Source organism: Pezoporus flaviventris, unplaced genomic scaffold (genome assembly GCF_033815535.1).
Source record: "Pezoporus flaviventris isolate CSIRO_AGI_PZ_B2104156 unplaced genomic scaffold, CSIRO_AGI_Pfla_v1 ptg000036l, whole genome shotgun sequence".
NCBI lineage: Eukaryota > Metazoa > Chordata > Aves > Psittaciformes > Psittacidae > Pezoporus > Pezoporus flaviventris.
Window position 1 is genome coordinate 2,386,499 of NW_026892584.1, and position 22,090 is coordinate 2,408,588.

Here is a 22,090-nt window from a genome sequence, read left to right on the forward strand (position 1 = left end):
CTCTATCTGGACAGTGTCAGCCAAAGGTAATAACATTTATTCACATTTGTGACTGCTCAGGTCTTTCCTTCATCCTTCATCTTACACTTGTTTGCAGGCTGCATTTATATTTGTGGCACTAAAAGGCAAATAGTACCCGGGCTGATTTCCTGCTGATAGGGACTTCCTTCTTTGCCCTCCCCCTAGTCCTCCCCAACAGACATCCATTACTTTTTCCCTTTTGCCAGCCCCTGCTGCAGAAAACCTACTCCTGAATTCTCTGTACTAGACAAATAAGATGAAAAAAAAAATGTGGAAGGTAACCCATCTTCTTTTAAAAGTTCAAGTGAGTTCCTTCTTGACCTTGGCAGGCTACTTGCAGCCTTTTTGAAGCACAAAGGAAGATTACACTTAAGTTAGCACATACACCGATAAATATGATTACTCCCAAAGCTACATGGCCCACATTCAGAATGTCCAGAACTTCATCATCTTCTCTAGGAAACCAAAAATGGACCTTGTAGGCTATGTGCATATCAAAAGGACTCCTGATTTTTTTTATAGGCTAAAAAGCTGAAAGAAGCAAACCTTCAAAGCAAGCAAGCAAATCATGTAATACCTGAAAGTAATCTGTGATGAAGGATCCAAGTTCACTCTTCAGCAGCCGTCTGTAGACAGAAGGAATGCATCCATGAAGTAACAGCCATCCCTGGTAATTTCTTACAGGCATATCCACATGTTGCTACCGGTTTTACCAAAGATACATGAGTATATGGGAATGTGTTATTTTGGCCACGGTTAAATTTTTTTTTACATTTAGATATATACTCTACAAGTGCCCACAAAGGCTATTCTCATATTATGAAATTATGGAGGAATTAAGCAGTTTCCCTGAAGGCCTGTATTTATAAGCCATACATATAGAACAAGAAAAAAAAAAAACACATTTACCCCCTGAATGCACAGAAAGTTGGGAAGACAATTTAAAATTATTTAGTTTGAAATTCACATTTTTTTCTGCTTTTGTTTAAACAAAGACACCTTTCATTTCCCTAGAGATAGTCTATCTGTCTTGGAAGTAGGGAGAGGAGCAATGAAGTAACAGAAGCTGCAGCTTCCTCATGACTACCACATGTAAAAAATAAAAAGAGAGCATATTTTTCAAGAAAGAAATTGTAGAAATTTAACAAGAGGTGTTTTAAATGGTGTTTCATGACAGGAGAAGCCACTCCAAATGAGTATTTCTGACAAAAACTTTTGGATTTTAAAACAGGCTGTGGTAAAAGTTTTAAATTCTAACAGAGTTGTATTTCAAAACCCTGATATAAAAATCAGGGTTGTTTTACAGCAGAAGCATTGGGGAAAAAAAAAAAAAAAGAAAAAAGAAAGAAAAAAAAAAAAAAACAACAAACCAAAACCAAACCAACTTACAGAATTCAGTACATTTGCACTTCCAGCTTTCAGCGACTAGGAGCTTAAATTCTGTAGCAGGAAATTCTGCCTAAATTTAAAAGATGCCCAGCACTTTCCACTGCAATACACTGTATTCTTTTTCCTGTTCAAAGAATTTTGCTTTATACCAATGTGAAGTATAATCAAGAGTGCTCAAAACCAGCCTTTGAACGAGGGACCATCAAGTTCTCAGGCTGGGTTCTTACCAACAAACTCCACCACTTTTTCCTAATCTTTGCTGAAAGTCAATTTTGATAGCAACTTTCCCCCCTAACCACTTTGTAACGCTTCTTATTCACTAATTTGCATGCCAACAGGCCTTGACTCTTCCTCAGAGAGGTTATATTTCCCCCACCCATCTCAAAGCACATTTCTATTTCTGTGAAATAGATAAACCAGAGAAGTCTTTGGGGCCCTGGCTGCCAGAAGGTCTTCTACTGGCTTTGGCAGAATCCATGGGCTCTCTATCAGCTTATTGACAAGCCCACTGCAGGACAGTATACCAACAACCAGAGGCTTGCACCTTAGTCAGAGCTCAACAGAAAGGTCTCTTCCTAATCATCGCTAGGTCACCTCCTGCTTCCCGAAATCCCATCTCCTGATAGCACTTTTTAACAGTTCTTCTTGCTGTGACAACTGACTTTCAGGGCAGAAATAAAGTATCCAGTGAAAAGATATTAAATCACAGCGAGATTACTTAGTGGCAGCAATCCAGAGCAAAATGTTACCTTGTGCTTGTCTCCTGGTCCTGTCATTACTGTCCTACTGTAAAACTCTCCTGCATTTCCCACAGTCAAATAACTAAGCTCTGTACACAATCTGCCAAGGCTCCTGAAGCACCTAGCATTACTAACTTCCCCCAAGAGAGGAATGGGTAACTGCAAATACAGAAAATGCACCAGCTTGACCTCAACACCCAGAGTCACTGTGTGCAGGTGTGCATGCATACATACATACATGAAGTTGCATGCTGTTTGCTCCTTAGATGAACATTATTGAGCTACTTGAATATTCAAGTGCCCTATTTAAAGAATGACATTTGGAGATGTAACCAATGCTCAGAGCACCTGCAGACACATCAATCATATATTTCAAGGTGAGTGCTCCCAAGGGCTGCCTGGGAGTGCCTGTCCGTGGAAAAGGGCATTTCTACTTCCACCAGCAGCACTGTTTACAAAGTGCACACAGTTCACAAAGCACCTCCTGCTCTTCACACAGCTCCCAACACTTCAGTAACCAATATGAAGAAAGCATGGTCCAGTCCCAGGAGCCAAGCCCAGGCAACATGTCTCTTCTGCCTGGTGTACTGCTCCCTGCAAGGGTGGGAAGGAATAATAGAATCACAGAACAGTATGGGTTGGAAGGAACATTAAAACTCATCCGGTTCCAGCCACCCTGTCACAGCCAGGGACACCTTCCACTAGACCAGGTTGCTCCAAGCCCTGCCCAATCTGGCCTTGAGAACTGCCAGGGATGGGGCAGCCACAGCTCCTCTGGGCAACCTGTGCCAGGGCCTCACCACCCTCACAGGGAAGAACTTCTTCTTTATATCTCATCTAAATCTCCTCTCTGTCAGTTTAAATTCATTCCCCCTTGTCTGTCCCTACACCCTTTTGTCAAAAGCCCCTCCCTGAACTTCTTGTCAGCCCCTTTAGGCACTGGAAGCTGCTCTAAGGTCTCCCCAGAGCCTTGTCTTCTCCAGGCTGAACAATCTCAGCTCTCTCAGCCTGTCTCCAGAGTGGAATTGCTCCAGCTCTCAGAGGATCTTTGTGGAGAATTAAGACTGCTCCAAGTACTTAAACCTAACTTGAGGACTTCTGACCTGATCACACTAAAATAGTACTAAAGCATGAGACAAACATTGCCCTCACTCAGCTCTCAGAAAGAATTATATTTAACTTTCACCTTTGGGACCAGACCAAGTAGGAGAGTTCATACTCTGCAAGCTGCATTGATTTTGAAAGTAGGGAAGGGAGTAGTTTAGACTGATGCTGAGTATGTGCTTAGCCTAAATTGCTACTTGAAACTTGGCACTCAGGAAATCTGCCATAGGAATTGAGAGGTGGAAGGCGGTAGACAGAAAAGGAGAAGCAGAGACCTATATAACAGCATTCATGATGAATGAATATGGATGTAGTGGGAAAGAGAGAGGGAGGAGGAACTACATCCATGAGCTCTGACAATGCTCCTCTTATCAGCACTTGGAACCAAGAGTAAATTGTTCTTTATTTACTTTACAGACCTATCTATGCTAACCAAACTTTCCAAATAATCAGAACGAAACCACATGCTAAAAAAATATAAAATACTTTCAATCATCACTAGCATCAGTGTTGGAAAATATTTGTTAGGCCTTAACTTCTTTATATCTTGAAGCTTAGTATTTTCAGGTCTTGGCCTGCAATTACGATGTGGAGATCAAGCTTTTATATGAAATGTTGTGTTGTGCCTTCATTTTAAAGACTCCACATTTCTGAGAAACTCAGGTTTAGAGAAGACGTTATTACCACCCTGAATCCCCTGATAAAAATGTGTAAAAACAGCCAGAAGAGCCAAACACCACTGGGAAGGACAAAATCCTTGTAGTCCGAGTCAATACACATCCTGTCCTTGGTGAAGCTATGCATCCACACAAGTCAGAGAAACATTATCCAAGTGCCCTATGCCATTCACTGCACCTCATAGCAAAAAAAAAGAATTAAGACTGAAATCCCCTAACTGTGCTTAAGTTTGCTTCGATTCCTGCTCCTTCCACCAATATCCTGTAATTGCTGTTCTGCAGGGGAATAAACACAAGAAACACCAAACAAGCAGCGACAAAAATCCCTTCTCATGCATTTCAGCAACCTACCTGATATTTTCATTGAGAGTGTAAAGTTCATTATTCTGCAAGCCTCCCCCTTTGAACACATTTATCACTGCTGTTTGAACACTGCCAAAAAAGAAATGAGACAGTACAACATCCATAAATAACAGCCAGCAGTGTGATTTAACACAAGAGTGCAATGTGAGCTAGCCACCAAAAGCTGAGTGCTTGCAATAGGGTGGAGAGGTTAATTGCACTTAAATACTTCCCCTCTTTCTACTCTGGAAATCACTCTTATTTACCTACATTTCTCACAGGAGATGGAGCAAAACCAGCATCAACTTGTGCCTAGAGCAAGCAAGGGACAGTCATTACAGGGACACTGTTCACAAAGAACATGTTCATACTAGATAAATCCTTCACATGACTGTTTAGGGGATCTAAGGGACTTTTTACAAGGACCTGTAGTGACAGAACAAGGAGGAATGGCTTTAAACTGACAGAGGGGAGATTTAGATCAGACATGAGGAAAAAATTCCTCACTGTGAGGGTGGTGAGGGCCTGGCACAAGTTGCCCAGGGAAGCTGTGGCTGTTGCATGCCTGGAAGTGTTCAAGGCAGGGGGCTGGAACTAGATGACCTTTAAGGTCCCTTCCAAACATCAGTGAAGAATTTTTTCCTAATATCTCATCTCAAGCTCCCCTCTGTCAGGTTAAAGCCATTCCCCCTTGTCTTGTCACTACAGGCCCTTGTCAAAAGACCTTCTCCAGCTTTCTCTTCAGCCCCTTCAGGCACTGGAAGCTGCTCTAAGGTCTCCAAGGAGCCTTCTCTTCTCCAAGCTGAATAAGCTAACTCTCTCAGTGTTTTGTGTGACACTAGTAAGCTGAGCTAGGTGAGCAAGAGAGGGGTCTGCAGAGCACAGAGCTGGTGGCAGAAGGGAAGCTCGAAACACCCACTTTTGGTAGCAGCAGACCATTAGATCAGATTGGGACATTTCACTCCTCATGCTACATGTTGTTTTTCCCATTGCCACTGCTGCATGATGCACACTGCAGACAGGATTTGGCTGTAATACGAAGTGCTGGTAGAAGCCACAAGCTTAGCAGTTGTCAGAGGAAATTGACTGTGGTAAAAGCTTCATAATATGCAGATAAATGCCTATTGTGCATTAAGAAACTGGTTATTATTACACTGCTAGGATGCATTTTCCTAAATAGTACTTAAAAGATACAACTGTTAACAAAGAGCACTTCTGTTTTACTTCAAGACGTTACCTCTGAACAACTCTGGCCGAAAGGAAGGCTGAACACTACTAGGTCTACTTTTTTTACCTCCACAGAGGCTTTCAATGCCAGCAAAGCTTGGGCATCCAAAAAATTCATGTGTGCTTACAAACAGGCAAGCTTCACCATAAACAGTCTGAAGCATGAAGGTAAGACATGCATGGCTCTTATCAGGGGGCTGCTCACCTGTTCCAGGCAGAGTTGGAGCTGAGCTGCAGGGCCTGCCGGGCTGCCTGGAACCGTGGTAGATCACTGAGGACCGGAGAGCTCATGAAGCGAGGTCGGGGCCTTCTTAATGAACCCATCTTGTGGAACTGGAGAGTAAAGGATGGAGCCACGGTGAACCCTCCAGTCATAGGATCAGCTGGAGCAGAGTAGGGCCGTCAGAAAGTCTCTTCTTTTGAAGATCCAAATGTTAGTCTCAGAGATGTCAATGAATCTTCAAAATCTAGGACTTCTCCTGGAGCAAAAACAAAGAGTCAGCCTTGGACTAGCAGCCCCCCATGGGGTCAGATTGTGACATGAACACACATCGCAAGGTGATGAAGCAGTCCCGCAAGGCAAAGAGAAAGGAAAAGAGCAAGACAGAGAAAGGAGCGGTGAAATATCCTAACCTTTTAACAGCAAATTTGGGCAAATCTTCTGCGCTTTTCAACAGCAGTCCCATTTCCCATCTTGCCCCTTAAATAATGACCCAACACAGCCAGGCAGAAATACAAGCATGGTCTCTCTTTCCATTTCAATTGGCAGAGATGCAAGAACAGAAGTGCCTGAACATTTCTGCTGGAGGCACCTTACAAATACCTTTAAATACAGTTAGCCATTCAGCCTGTATAAAACACTAGAAACTGGAGAAAGAGAAAAGTATTTCACCAGAAAGGAATAAAAGATTAACAATAGAAAAAAAAGATGCACATTGCCTGCTTTTTTGGGGAAGTGTTGTGCAAGGGCATACACCCACTCATTATCAGTCCATTACTATAAAGGATACAATAAGGCACTTCTGCAAAAGAGATCTGACAACTGGATTACTTTGAGAGTAATCAGGACTTTGTCTTCTACAGAGTGAGAAGTAATTGCTAGGCCAAATACAAAATGCCCATATTTTCCACTCTGATAATCTTCTCCATATAGACAAATATGTAGCCCCAACTAAATCACAAAAAAAACTTTGGCAAAGCTCTTTTGAAATCTTCCCACTACAGATGAATACAAGCAGCCAACGTAGTTGGATCTGGAGAATGGAGATGTGGGAGAAATGAGAAAGGTGGGTGGGAAAGAGTTCTGTAACTGAACTGCACATGAGATGCAAGATCATTTCTTTTCCACCACATCTTCAATATGACATGAAAACAGAGGTGATCAGCCAAAGAAATGTTGTCTATCTGCATAGTGCTTCTAATACAACTACTCCCCAAATCACATGTAGGAGAACAACTTTCTTTCCATCCGCCCAGCCCCGTTTCATGCTGAGCTCACTCTGCTACCCCACCTCTGCACAGCCTCATTGATCCTGATAAACCCCCACGAAGCTCTCACAAGCTCTTGCTATGCCACAGATACCATGCACCCCACCGCTGAGGAAGTTAAAACACCTCGGTTTCAAGGCCCCAAAATGTGTAATACTGTCACTCTTGGTCATATACAAGAATTAAATATGGTGGTTATTCCCCCACAAATTAAATATAGTTTGCACAGGTATCTGTGGAACTGGAACATGGCTACAAGTGCAACCTTCTTCTATCTTTAGACAGCCACTGGCTGTCTTTGGAGATGACAAAGCCCTGACAGTCCTTCGTGATATGAGCTTAGTCTTGACTGTTGCTGTTTGAAAGGGCAGTAATCTGTTGATTCTGTGGCTGTCCTGTTCCAATTAAAAAAAAATAGTGATAACTTTTAGAAATGAAGAATAAATGTAAACTAATACAACCAGATCAGCAGAGTCCTCTGTGTACATTTTGAAGTAACAGTTCATTAGACATGGCCCACACATTTTCAACCTGCCATCAATTTCTCTATTGTCAATTTTAACTACATCAGAAATCATCAGAGGATAAGAGCCACAGCACCTTGGAAAGTCAGGGGCAGGCTTTTCTTACAACACACTAAAAGGTGCCTGGGAGGCAAAGTGTACACATAACAGATGCTTCTGTTGCAAAACCAGTGCTTGTGCCAATGTTTGTAATCTCATAGCTCCAAAAGTGACAGGGTAAGGAGCTGAGTAAGTGAGAGGTCACTTCTAGCAGGGCAGTAAAATTTCTAGCGTAACAATTTTTATACCAGGAAAACAGCATATATTTTTCATAGTTATAAATGTAATACAACTGTTACTTTATAGAATCACAGAATCAGAGTGCTTTGGGTTGGAAGGAACCTTAAAGCTCACCTAGTTCCAACCCCCTGCCATGGGCAGGGACACCTCCCACTAGACCAGGTTGCTCCAAGCCCCACCCAACCTGGCCTTTAACATTTCCAGCTCCTCTGGGCAACCTGTGCCAGTACCTTACCAGCCTCATAGGGAAGAATTTCTTCATAATATTCTTCACTAATATTCACTGACATTGTCCTCCTAGAGGCCTTCCGTCCAAACTCCCTCACATCTACAGTCTCCTCTTCCTAACATTAAAGCTTCTTAGAACACCAGCAAATACAATCTACTGCTAATAATCACAGTCCTATTATTTATCAACCACAGAACTAGAAAAAACTTTACAGAGAAGCAATTATTATTTTTCCCCTTTTATATGGAGTGAAGAGAGATACCAGTGGGCAGCATGCTCTAGCCACCAAGCAACACTCTTACCACTGATTATAAAAAGCATGAAGACCTGAAAATTGAAGTGCATCAACTGCATAAGAGATACAACCTCACCAAGGTAATCTCTCACTGTCATATGCTTCAGCTGCCAGGGCAATGCTTTATGGGGGTTTCAAACCCCTTGATATCTGATATGTCCTAAAACACTCTCTATTCTTCTCATTTCTCTTAATGACCCTACTTTTTTGGGAGAAAATGCTTATCATAAGTGTGTCAAACAGAGATGGATTGATCTTTCCCTTTCAGCTGCCCTACCCCCGGTCTTTGTTTTCTTTTATCTTTGATTATTACCTCAAAACCCAGCTCTCTCTAAACCTTCCACATCTCTAACAAGGGAGATATGTTAATCCATGTAAAAAACAGGTCTTTGAGTGAGCAAGCTTTTCAGAACTAGAAGTCAATGTTCTCAACTGGGGGATGATGAGTCAATCTGACAACAATGTTATTTCATCCACTTGTAATTCATCACATCTGAGTAAACACTTTAAGGATTAATCTGAATCTTTAAAGAGAAGAATCAAGCATGGAGACAAATCCTTTTCCAACACACACACAGATACAGGCATTTATAAAAACATTACAGTCATCAAGCTAGATTTTTTTATCCTTTGTTTCCTCTTAACCATGAAAACAAACAGAGAAATCATTATAAAATGATTTGATGAAAAGACCTTTCCCTCCCAACAGACCATAATACATATGACTTTCTGGATGAAAAGCAAGATCAGGCAATATACCTCTATCAACTGATCTCTACTGAAGAAAGAATAACCAAAAGAAAAAGTTGACAGCAAATGCTCCAAGTTATGAACCCTCATGATAATCTTGAGCCAAACAAACAAAAGCCCATGGTAACTAAGATTTAACAAAAAAACAGACCATTTTCAATTCTTGTGATGCCTTTTCTGCAAGACACAGAACAACAGCCACATATGGAAGTGACAGAGCAGCAAAAACTGCAACTGTCATTGCTCCTTAGAGGAAAACCTGCACCAGCACTACTTCACACCAAATTCAGACGAAAAAGCCACTAGTCAAAAAGTAAATTTAAAGCAGATGGGGGGAAAAGTAACTTTAAAGCAAGAGAGCAAAGAGTGGAGAAATCACAGGATCCCCACAGAAGTCGTTGATGCCCCATCCCAGCAGCATTCAAGACCAGGTTGGATGGGGTTTGGAGCAACCTGGTCTAGTGGAAGGTATCCCTACCCATGGCGGGGAGTTGGAACTGAATGAGCTTTAAGGTCCCTTCCAACCCAAATCATTCTGTGATTATATGAAACAAGCATTTCGCAGGTCTCCTGAAACACAGCATCAGAGAATGTGGTGTTATCCAGATATAAGTGATATTTTGCTATTTAAACATTTTTTAGTGTTAAAAGAACAGCCCCTTCATGAAGAAACATATACACTTGCCCATTTTTCTCTCCTTTATATGTTTTGTGCAATTGTGCATTGATGAGCCATTACTATAAACCACACAAACTGAAGATTGCAACACACATCAGATTTTTTAATGATTGTGTGGAAGCAGCAGAATCTTAAGAAAACTCCCTGCTGTACTAGGCCTGCAGACCCATGATGAGTGGTTTCATTTTAACTCAGACACAAAAATCTGCAGAGAACCATCCAGCTTTTTGTTACCTGATTCTCCTTGTAAATCCTTAACAAAGTACGTGATTGGCAAAATCCTTGATTCAAGTTCAACGGACAAGATCTGAAAACACTATTTCTGACCAAAATTACCCATTTATTTGCTACGCAGCCATACTGAGAAGTAGAAAAGCAGCCTACAACCTGTAACTTCAAATCTTTATGGTCATCACAACTGCACATACATGAACTTAGTTTATATTCTAAGAAAACACAACGCTTTCAGTTCCTCTTATTGCTCAGTTTCTTAAAAATAAACAAAGTCTGCTTTTTAGAAAGACATGATCAAAATCAAGGTTTATTCCATAACTAACAAAGGTCCTACATGTATGTCAGAAGTTACTGAAAGCAAGAATGTCAATAATTTTGGAGGCAGTCTGGGGCCCAACCTCATGATATGGGCCTTCCTACACCCTCATCCTTTCATGCCTTCACACTTTTGGAAATCTGTCTCTGGAAAACTTTAGTGCTTAATTCACATCCCATGCAAAACAATAGGCATCTAAATATAGAAGTTGTAGCTGCCCCATCCCCAGCAGTGTTCAAGGCCAGGCTGGAGAGTGGTTGGAGCAATTCGGTCTAGTAGAAAGTGTCCCTGCCCATGGCAGGGGGATTGGAACTGGATGAGCTTTAAGGTCCCTTCCAACCCAAACCATTCTATCATAATGTGCCACGCAGAAGCATGGAGGGAGGGGGAAACATAGTTTCGGAAGCAAAAAAGTTGTATCAGTCTAAATGTAATGACACTTTTAATTTTCTAGGAATGTTAATCAGATGATGGATACACTTCATCAAATAAAACACTGGCAACTGCAATTATTTTAGGAACTATCTCTGCTGCCACTATAATGACAATCTCTCTGTGCTTTCTTGCTCTCATTCTTTTTTGGTTGTTTGTTTTCACATTCCTGTTGCTGTTATTTAAACCATGAGTATCCCCCAAATTTTTAACCCTGGGACTACAAAGCATGGCAGCTACCTTGCCTGCCGATAGTCACAGCCTACCCTCAGCCAGCTCTAGCATAACTGAGGTTTTGCTAAAATCCTTAGCACAATCTTCCACCCTCTGAGCTGCACTTAGGCCCATCTTGTGTGTTCAGTACGGTTATTATGCTCTACTGAGCAAGCCCTGGAACCCAGCACATACTCAGTGTATATTTATACTTTAATTCACATCAGGAATAACAGTGAGTACAAAGGTCATACACTATGGGAAAAATAAATCCACAAATACTACAGGCAGCTAGAAAAGTCACATGAAAATTGAACACAATGAAATTAATTACAAATGATTACATTCTAGTACTTATTTCCCTGCTACTTCTAAGTCCTTAATGATACATTCAAGTCCCATTCCTTCACTCTTTCCGTAAGAATGGAAGCTACATGTACTTATTTCTCAGATAAAAGGATAAATATCTCCCCTAGTCTGTGTCTTTGGTTGCTCAGAATTTAAGGAACTGAAACTCTTCCAAAAGGGATTGAGGAGTTGGTAAACACCACCTGTGTTCCAGCTGAACTTCGAAGATGAACATTAGAAATCTTATCAGTCTCAACTGATATCAGATGGCCCGTAAACACACTGCATACAAATAATTACAAAGAATTTTATATTGAAGACTGAAGAAAAATGTGAAACTGTTACCTTAACTTTAATGTAAAACTGACAAAATGAAATATTGTTATTAAACTGACATATCAAAAAAGACTCCCACATGGCCATGAATTTCCCTGTCTCCCCTTGGCACTACCCCTTGGAGGTACCATCCATGCAGATCCCAGTGCAATACACTGTACCTGACTTGACAACTACTTCAATCAGAGATTCAGGATCTACCCGTCACAGGCAACCACAGAAGAATCCACATCTGAAAAACATTTTTTCTGGCTTCACCAAAAAGCAGGTTTGGTGCTCAAGCCCAAGTATTTTCCTCCCTCTGATATGTTATAGAAGTCCACGGCACTAAAATCTTAGCAGGAATGCCATATGTGGTCTATGAAGTGTGTATCAAGATTGCACGATGTCTTAGATTACTGTGAAATTTTAATTTAGAATCATAGAACCACAGAATGGTTTGGGTTAGAAGGGACCTTAAAGCTTATCCAGTTCCAATCCCCTTCCATGGGCAGGCACAGCTTCCACTAGACCAGGTTGCTCCAAGCCCCGTTCATGGGGCAGCCACACCTTCTTTGGGAAATCTGCGCCAGTGCCTCACCACCCACTAATACATGCTAAATGCTAACAAAGTTCTTCACAGGCTTTACAGGACAGACTTTGAACCCTGTGTAGGTGGTTTCCTAGTTTCAGAAAAGACAGTTTATCAGGACAGCACAGTGTCTTGTCTCTGCTGATGATACCGTTAGGGACTACTGCACAGCTCAACTGTGGCAATCTGGGTTAGAAAACACTACACACCAGCTTCTGTGTTTTGTGCATGTTGCCTCACTGTGACATAAGATCTTGGGTATATACATTAAACATGCATGCATATATACCATGATACACATGATGTAAGCAGCTCTTGATAACTGATCCAGGTAGCAATGAGTTCTGCATAACTGAAACCCTTCACACCACAAAATTGCAGCATCACCTATAATAAGCTCAGCACTTGTTGCTGACAAACAAAAACAACCCTCCAGTTGAGATAGCCCACTTCCATGAACAAACTGTCATATGACTGGAAAACACAGGGGTGAAAAAAATACAGCTGTGCTCTGGGCATTTCTTTTGAGGAAGGACAACCAGGATCTGTGCTGAATGGCAAGATGCGTGGCTGATAGCCCACAGAGAAGAAGGCAGCAGAGGATGGGTTTGGCAGCTGAAGGAACTGAAAAGTAGGTTATGGCTACGAAAAGGAAAAGGACTGTGAAGATTCCTGGGGCAGAGAGGCTCTGAGCGAGAGTCAGGGAGACAAGGGTAGCGTCATCACGGGGGATAGGCCAGAGGGAAGAGGGAAAGGGATGGGGCTACCATTCACTTTACTAGACAGGCGGCCTGGTACTCACAGCTTTTGAATCCTCTCGCTGCAGCTACGTGCTAGATCAATTTATTTAGAGAAAGAGGGAAGACGAAAAACCTCTTTCCCTTCACCCCCGGTTTCAGAACTATTGTGCCTTCTGAGCGGGGAAAAGGGTTAGATCGAGACATTTCGTTTGGAAATGACTCACTCGGCAGCTCTACGGAGCCGGAGGGTCTGTTTTTTATATTTTTAAAAGGAGAACTTACCCAGTTTTATGCCCGCGCTTTGCTCCAGAGGCACGGCCAGGTCGGGGGACCGCCTCAGCCCGCTCTTTCCCGCAGGACACCACCGGGTAAGCTCCCCCTTCGCATGGCCAACGGCTCCCTCCTGGTGTCAGCACCGCTGCCAAGCCGCCGCACTGCAGCCCCCTCGGAGGGGAGGCAGGCGGCAGGCCGCGCCCCACCGCGCCAAGCAGTAAGGGGCGAGGAGGGGCCGCTCCGCTACCGACCGACGGACCGACCGACGGACCGACCAGCGGACCTGCTGCCTCTTGTCGCCGCGATCTGGCGAAATTGCCACCAGCCGGCCAGGATTTTACACTTCCTGGCCGCCGGCCAGCCTTTATTTTTACAATCTGCCTCTTACTGGCTCCTCCCAGCACAGACAAAAGGCTGCCGGGCCGGGCTAAGCCCAGCCGGGCCGGGCGGAGCGGGGCCGGCCTCAGGGGGCTGCATCCCCCCGCGCTGAGGAGTTAGGGGAGCCCGTCCCGGTAGAGTCAGTAAGTTTAAATTCTTCTGACCTTTAGCGGAAGAGAGGATAAAGGAAAGAAAAGGAAAGGAAAGGACAGAGGAGCTCCGAGGCCCTTCCCCGGGGCAGGGCAGGCTGGCCTGGGCTCCGTGGGGCGTACCCACAGCACCGGCGCGGGGTCGATGCTAGGGGGTCTCGCCGAGTCGGCCGAGAAGTCACAGAATCACAGAATGGTTTGGGTTAGAAGGGACCTTAAAACTCGTCTAGTTCCAACCCCATCATGGGCAGGGACACCTTCCACTAGACCAGGTTGCTCCAAGCCCCGTCCAACCTGGCCTTGAACACTGCCAGGGATGGGGCAGCCACAGCTTCTCTGGGCAACCTGTGCCAGGGCCTCACCACCCTCACAGGGGGGAAGAACTTCTGCCTAAGAGCTCATCTCAATCTCCCCTCTGTCAGGTTAAAGCCATTCCCCCTTGTCCTGTCACTACAGGCCCTTGTCAAAAGCCCCTCTCCACATTTCTTGTCAGCCTAAAGGCACTGGAAGCTGCTCTCAAATGCTGGACCTGTCAACAACTCCTTCTCACAGGCCTGTCTTGGGCACGAGATTTGCCTTCTGACTGAGCTACAGATAAAGAAACGTGTTATGGCCAATAAAATGTGCAGCATGGGGAAGTGGATGTGCTGTTGGAAAGATAGGGCTTCTTTTATTTTGATCTCACAGTTCAAGGTTCCTCTGGCAGCCGCAGCCCCATGCAGTTTGCTCTGTTGGGCTGTCAGTCTACAGCATTATCAGGCAGGAAACCGCTGAAAGAAAAAAACACATGTAATTGGGGTCCATAAGGAGATGAAAAAGCTGCAACTAGTTGCAATCAGTGAGCAGTTGCCTGGAATGTCTAACTCAAACTGTAATGCCAGCTTTTGGAGAGCTACTCATTAAGTTAATGATCTGAGATTTTTAAGTCTTTAAAGGAGACAGACCAAATGTGTAAAATAGTATCATTTTCTCTAGCTGCTTAAGAGGCTTTTGTGAATTAGTTGATGAATTGTAGTGCTGCTGCTTGGTAATCCACTAAAATGCTCATTAAGAGAAATCAAATTGTAACTTTACAACAAAGTTGCATCTTAAAATGAGGAAAGCTGATGCTGCTCAGGGGGGGACAAGATGATGAAGGGGTTGGAACTCTATGGTCTTTACGATACCTCCCAAGCCAAACCATTCTGTGATTCTATGATTCATACAAAAGCACACTTCCAGCCCCAGAATGATGTGGCATAGGATGAGAGTTGATACCTATCCAGCCATAAAATATTAATTCATCAGTTAATCTACTAACAACTAAAAGTGAGTATTTTCATTCCTTCTGCATGCATTTTTCAAACTAACACTAACATTTCAGGGACAGTGTTGCTGAAGTATAGTTTCAGTGGTGGTCTCAGCTTGCAGCTCATGATATAGCTGGGAAGTTTCCACCACTATGGATAGATTGACAGCAGAAGCAAGGATGTGATTGATCATAGTTGAACTGTTCTCCATGGGCAAGCAAAGGAATGTGCGGGTGATGAGGATGGTGACCTGACATACCTGCTCAGATGGCACCCTCCAAGGGAAATTCTCAGAAAAAAACAACAACAAAACAGCACACAAGTTGGAATCTTTCCCCAAATTTTAACTCACATGGTTAAGAGTTAAAACTTGACAATACATTTCAGGTGTGGGACACATACTTGCACATGCAGACTTGTGGAGCTCTGCATTTAAGAGCAGAAACCCATCATAGCCATGTGGTTTCAGCTTCAGGGCTACCACCTAGGGACCTCACCGCTACAACACAGACTTAATGTGACTACCCTGATGATTGGCTGCACTCCCACTTGTGGAATAACAGGGAGGAAAGAGCTGAACATACCCATGCCACTGCACTGGGAGAAAGGGGGAAGTTCCCTTTGATTTTCACAACAGGAAGAAGTGAAGGTTCTCTGAAGAGTCCTTGTCACTGGGAGTGAGGGCTCCCAGTTACCTTATGCAGAAGCATAGGTACTGAGGAGACATTATACAAGAGCAGACAAATAGAAATATTAGCAAGGAGAGAGATAAAAATACTTAGGTGGGATCAATTTTACCTAACTTAGCTATCTGAGATTATGCAAAACACACCTAGCTTTCAAAGTTACGTAAATTCTGCCCCTAAAACTTAACCGAGTGGAATAAGGTTGCAGTGAAAGAGATCTGAAAAGAGTTATGTTTAGATTGAAAAATACCCTTTAATAGCCCCCCTTTCCCATTTAGCTTTTGTTAGAGCAAACAGAGAAGAATATTGTTTCCAAAGGAAGCTACTTGCCTTACAGACAAGTGATAACTGACAGACATCTGCTGTCAGCTTCAAAGCCAATACATGGTGCAAATGGACTGCCATGCACTTTTAAGAGGACTCTTCTGTGGCCTTGTTCAAGTCTGCAGCATCATCTCAGAAAACCGAAAAACAGGCAAGTTGACAACATCAACAAGGTTGCTACATTTATGTAATGAATGGATATGTGAAAAATAGCTACAGCCTTAATTTTGTTTTTGACAGTCTGCCTCAACACCACACATCCTCTCAGCAGCACGCTCTATGGCAAGACAGCCCTGAGCATACACACGTCCTGTTCTCACACAGCCTGGGCTTCAACAGAAGTCAAACCACAAGAGTTGTGACTAACAGATGTGACCTTTTATTAGTTTGCTTTATGATGCACTTGATGGGATGAATTCACAACATATTGCCTTTGCTTTAGATACGTGATCCATCAGGTCTTCAGCATCATGTGGTTCCCAGAAATGAGTTCTGGGAAAAGACCCACAGTGTGATCTATAAGGAGGGCAATGCGGGAGTCTGAAGCTCCCAACACAAGAGGGATATGGAGCTGTTGGAGCAAGTCCAGGGGAATCCATGGAGACGTTCTGAGGACTGGAGCACCTCTGCATGGAGGCAGGCTGAGAGAGCTGGGCTTATTCAGCCTGGAGAAGACAAGGCTCCAGGGAGACAGCTTCCACTGCCTAAAGGGGCTGACAAGAAATCTGGAGTGGGGCATTAGAGAAGAGCATGTAGTGACAGGACAAGGGGGAATGGCTTTCAAATGACAAGAGGGAAGATTTGGATTATACCTGAGGAAGAAATTCTTTACTGTGAGAGTGGTGAGGCACTGGCAGAGGTTGCCCAGAGAAGCTGTGGCTGCCCCATCCCTGGCAGTGTTCAAGGCCAGGCTGCATGGGGCTTCAAGCAACCTGGTCTCTTGGAAGGCGTCCCTGCCTAGGGGCGGGTAGGGGGCAGAAGCAGATGAGCTTTAAAGTCCCTTCCAACTCAAACCAGCCTGTGATTCTACGATAATTTCTGAAGAGCCTCATTCTGGCACTAATATCCAAATTGCTGAGGTTTGCAGCTGAACCATGTTGAGGTCAACATCCTTCAGCTGGGAAAACATTTATTTGCTCCAGCTGACCAATGAGAGAGAGGGCACACAACCAAGCAAGAAATAATTTAGTTCAGCTAATGCAGATGATTTGGACAGCAAAAGATTAGCTAGTAGCTACATTTGAAGTTACCTTGCATATTCTGACAAGGAGTGTGGGGAAGACAGCTAGGGACAAGTTGGGAGCAGCAACCTCAGCTCCCAGCTAAGACAGCGAGGACAAGTGTGGCAGTCCTCAGTGGTATTGTGCAAACTGTGTAACAATATGGTTCATCTTTCTCTTGTGGCTGTAGTGAGAAAATTCCATTATCAGTGATGCTACGAAGCTTAAAAAAGTCCTGTGAAGAGAATTTAAAAACATTACTTTTCTTATATTTTAATATTCATTGTTATGGTTTCAGGCTTTGGGAGGAAAAGGGCAGGGAGGGAAGCACCTCCAAGCAGCAGGATTGAAAGTACATTATTCTATTAATTTTACAAGTCAAAGCACTGACACAAATTATATTCAGGAAACCAAATGTAATTCCACAGGGAAAAATGCAGCTATACTACATCTGCTGAAAGATAACTCAAATCCCAGCTATTTTTCAGAAAGAAGAACTCTCAGAAGGTGTAATGCTGAAAGAGATCTACAATAGCAGAAGAGAGAAAATTAGACTTGCCTGTAATTTGAGATGACAGAACCGGGGGGAAAAACAGAAAACAATGGGATAGTAGAGTTCAGGAACAGAAACTGTAACAAAGGCCTCTTAGTGGTATTGTAGTGTAAACCCCCTGGAACACTGCATTCAGTCCTGAATATCTGTGCATCAAAAATACATCAGCAAACATAAAGGTTGTTTGTTTTTTTGTTTTAAGTAGAATTGATGAGGACTGATTTAGAGATGCTGTCATATGAGTTGGAAGAGCTAAATACAGCTACATATGACATGTAGGACACAGCTACAAAAAGTAGACACTGTGGGAGAAAAACTTTAGGTTTGCAGAGCTGAGTGCATTATTATTATGAGGAAGGAGAAACTAGGCTGAAAGGAGGCAAAAAGCTGAATGTTACAATGGCTTGGCTGTAAAATGCACTGCCTGGTGGAGCAGTTGCTCCAGGAGACTTCTTGTCGTATTTTAAATAAGCCCAACGCCAGAGTTTATCCCCTGGCCTACCAAGCACAATTGATCTTTTCCAGAGAAATTTTCTATCTCTAATTTCTGTGTTTCTAAAGCTTCCTCCTCTGTAGCCCACTGTTTGTCATGTCAGTGGCAAACTCTGAGAAGACAAAATCTAGCCCATGGAGGGACAAGATCTAAATGAAGAAAAGAACTAAAGCATGCTTGTGTGTGATACTTTATAGTCACACGACAAAGCACAGTTAGGCAAAGGCAGCGGCAACCAGTCTTCTTTCTGTTGACCTCTGCTAGAAACAGTAACATAAATGTCAAAAGCACACGGGAAAGAAAAACAGACTGTTCTTTCCTTCACACTCCCGACTTTATTTGACTCTCTAGCATCTCTGTCCACTCCATCTTGCCTTTCATCCTCAAGGTCAGTAAACTGAACATTTAAATTAATTACTTGGAATTCTGTTCATCTGACCTAAACCCTCTCCAATCTAGTTTTCATCCTTAGGCATCAGAGTGGTATGTCACATTTTCTAAATATCACAGTTCAGTCAACCCTCAGAGCAGTTCCCATCTTCTCTGACACAGTCATTTTTGAAACACATGGCTGTGTTTTGTATTTTTTTTTCCTCTGATGGTCCTTTCATGGTTTCTTCTACCTCCTTAATTGCTTCATCACTGTATCCTCATTCAGCTTGGTAATGTTTTTTTTTTGTTTGTTTGGGTTATTTCTCTTCTTCTTTGTTACTTCTCTTTCTTCTTTGGTTATTTCTCTTCTTCGTTACTTCTCTTTCTTCTTTGGTTATTTCTCTTCTTCAGGCTTGTTCAGCCTGAAGAAATGAAGGCTTCAGGGAGACCTTAGAGCAGCTTCCAGTGCCTAAAAGGACCAACAAGAAAGCAGGAGAGGGGTTTCTGACAAGGGCAGCTAGGGACAGAACACGGGGGAATGGCTTTGACCTGACAGGAGGTCAAAGATGAGATATCAGGAAGAAATCTTCCCTGTGAGGGTGGGGAGGCACTGGCACCGGTTGCCCAGAGAAGCTGTGGCTGCCCCATCCCTGGAAATGTTGAAGGCCAGGAAGTGCAGATGGGGCTTTGAGCAACCTGGTCTAGTCATCATTCTGTGCTGGAAGATGAACTATGTTACAAAAATGACACCTCTCCCACTCTCCAAGGGAGCTTGACCTGACTGTCCTGTGGATGGCATCAGAAAAAGGCACTTAGACCAATTTTTGTGTGAATTACACAGTCATATCAGCCAAAGAGCCCGAGAAAATCCCAGTGTGTGCTCTTAAGTGTGAGGAAAGCCCCCAGAGCAGCACTGTTGGGGCTCAATTTCAGGTCATTTAGGATCTGTACGCTGTGCCAGTAAAGAAGTCACTGTAGCAGGTAATTTTGGCAAGGTGACAAATTGCTCAGTTACCAGCTGCAGAGGTCTGGTATTTCATGTATTAGCTATTTGCTGGCAACAGCTTTGGGTTATACTGTCTTTCAAAGCTGCAAACCCAAAAGAGTATGCACGTGGTACAAGACCTCTTTCTTACCACAAAACAAGTGAATCACAAGGTATTAGATGACTCTTATTGGCGAATGGGTGACAGATCACACTGTTCTAATTACAAATTTCTAAGGTGCCTTCCTTTATTCATCCCCAACTTTCTGTGATTTGTCTACTGATTTTCAGTATGTCGTTTATTTCACAGAATCACAGAATGGTTTGGGTTGGAAGTTACCTTAAAGCTCATCTATTTCCAACCCCTCCTGCCACAGGCAGAGACTCTTTTCATTAGACCAGGTTGCTCCGAGACCCATCCAACCTGGTCATGAACACTGCCAGGGATGGGGCAGCCACAGCTTCTCTGGGCAACCTGTGCCAGAGCCTCACCACCCTCACATGGAAGAACTGCTGCCTAAGATCTCATCTCAGTCTCCCCTCTGTCAGGTTAAAGCCATTCCCCCTTGTCCTGTCCCTGCATGCCCTTGTGAAAAGTCCCTCTCCAGATTTCTTGTAGGCCCCCTTTAGATATTCACTTCTTACACCTCACTTGCTTTGTGTGACAGAAGCATTCCTACATGGTGAAAGCATTTGTACATGATGAAAGATCCACCTGGAGGTACAGCTTCCTCAGTTCAAAAAAATAGGCTTTTCTACTTAAAACACCTAAATGTAATCAGTATCCTCACTTTGTTGTAGCTCTCAGAGCCAGATGAAGCCAATGAATCTGTGTGGGTGCAGCAGAAGGACATGTTCACCTCCTGAGCTGACTGAGACAAGAAGCAGTTTAGTCAGGGGCCAAGAAGAAATCATGTGTCACCCCAGAGGCGATCACAGTGGCTCTATGTTTATATGCAGAAAGAATGTGGGAAAGACCTGAACCCTCCCAGCCATCCCACAGTTGATGGGATGATGAGCATACATGCTTTTCCCTTCAGAGCAGGCTTCTCATTTGTTGTCAAGTGGCACATGTTGTACCAAACTATTTGACACAGTTGCTGCCAACTTGGCCTCACCTCCCAGAGCTGACCCTGCCTTCCTTGGGGATGTGAGGAATGACAGAAGGCAGCTGGGTGCCACAATCTGAATTTATGGGTTTACATCTCGGTGCTTCCTTTAGTTATCTGTTCTTGACTTCCACGGTAAACGACAGGTCATTTCTTCCACATGCATCACTCCTGAGGTTGATCCAAACTGGAAGATGCCTTTAGTGGCTAAGAAATCTTATTTTGTCTGTCCAAGAATGGGGTTGTGCTGTGGGGAAGAAGGCTGTGGGATAACAGGGGAAAGAAGAAAAACTTCGTCCATTCAGACTTTACCTACACAGAGAAAGGGACAGGCAGAATTAGTGAGTTATAACTCCGTAACTATACCCCTCTTTCCTGATCAGTTAAACACCTTGAATAGATGTTCTTATCTGGCATAGGAATGTCAGTGATTTCTGGCACAGAAGTGATGTATACAGTGATGTTATACTGTCGGATTAAACTAGAGAGGCTGAGAAGGCTTGATGGACAAATGCGGGCATTTGAAAGATGGACTGCATTTAAATATACAGAGTAAGATGCAAATAGCTGGAATAAGCACAGCTTGTGGTAGTTACTTGGATCATAAAGGGAAAGACAGCTTCACAGAATATTCCTCCATGTTATCAGATGCCTCTGATCCCAAATTATCTATTGTTATCAGATACAGCCTTCGTACCACAAAGGCACCATAATGCACGAGGGAAGGATATAAGATGCTAAAAGTGCTGCTTAAATGATAGTGAAAACTGTATCAACCTTCTGCATAGGAGGAGTCACAGCAAGCCGGTAGGGTCTATGCACTAGCGGAATTCAGCTTGTGATTGCCAGTATAAACGTATGTTAACTGAAGAATCCCATAAAAATGTGTTCATTTTGGCTTATGAGCAATATTGTACGGTGGCCAAGTGGCTGTGTGTACAGACATGCTCTCCTCCAGAGAGCTAATGTGGTGTTTGAACACTAGCTGTGGAATCTGTGTCTAGGGCTCTGCATTTGTGTGGAAGAGTCATATCCCGACTGCGCTGGACAAATTGGGCTCATGCATCTCCAGTTCTCACATTTTTTCTCAGTCTCTCGGGTTTTTGATTTTCAAAACCTCTCCATAGAGACTGTTCATGTGGAACTTTCCCTTCTGCCAAACAAGACTGGAATTTCAGCCATTCATGAAGGAGACCTGAGATTTTGTGTGTGTAATGCCAGCTCACTAGAACAGACACAAGGCCAACACAGGCTTTGCAACCAAAAAAATTCAACACATCATAGAATCACTGAATAGCTTGGGTTGGAAGGGACCTTAAAGCTCA

At 43.3% G+C, this 22,090-nt stretch overlaps 1 protein-coding gene across 1 annotated transcript in view; it reads right to left on the reverse strand.

The window, feature by feature from the left end:
* PRR5L (proline rich 5 like) overlaps positions 1-13,469 on the reverse strand; it is a 41,292-nt gene extending 27,823 nt beyond the window's left edge. The window contains exons 1-4 of the mRNA XM_061462874.1: positions 13,217-13,469; positions 5,706-5,979; positions 4,283-4,363; positions 599-647 (exon numbers count right to left, since the gene is read on the reverse strand). Coding sequence (XP_061318858.1) covers positions 599-647; positions 4,283-4,363; positions 5,706-5,875 — 300 coding nt within the window. The 5' untranslated portion in view covers positions 5,876-5,979; positions 13,217-13,469. The remainder of the gene's footprint in view (positions 1-598; positions 648-4,282; positions 4,364-5,705; positions 5,980-13,216) is intronic.
* Positions 13,470-22,090: the final 8,621 nt, after the last annotated feature.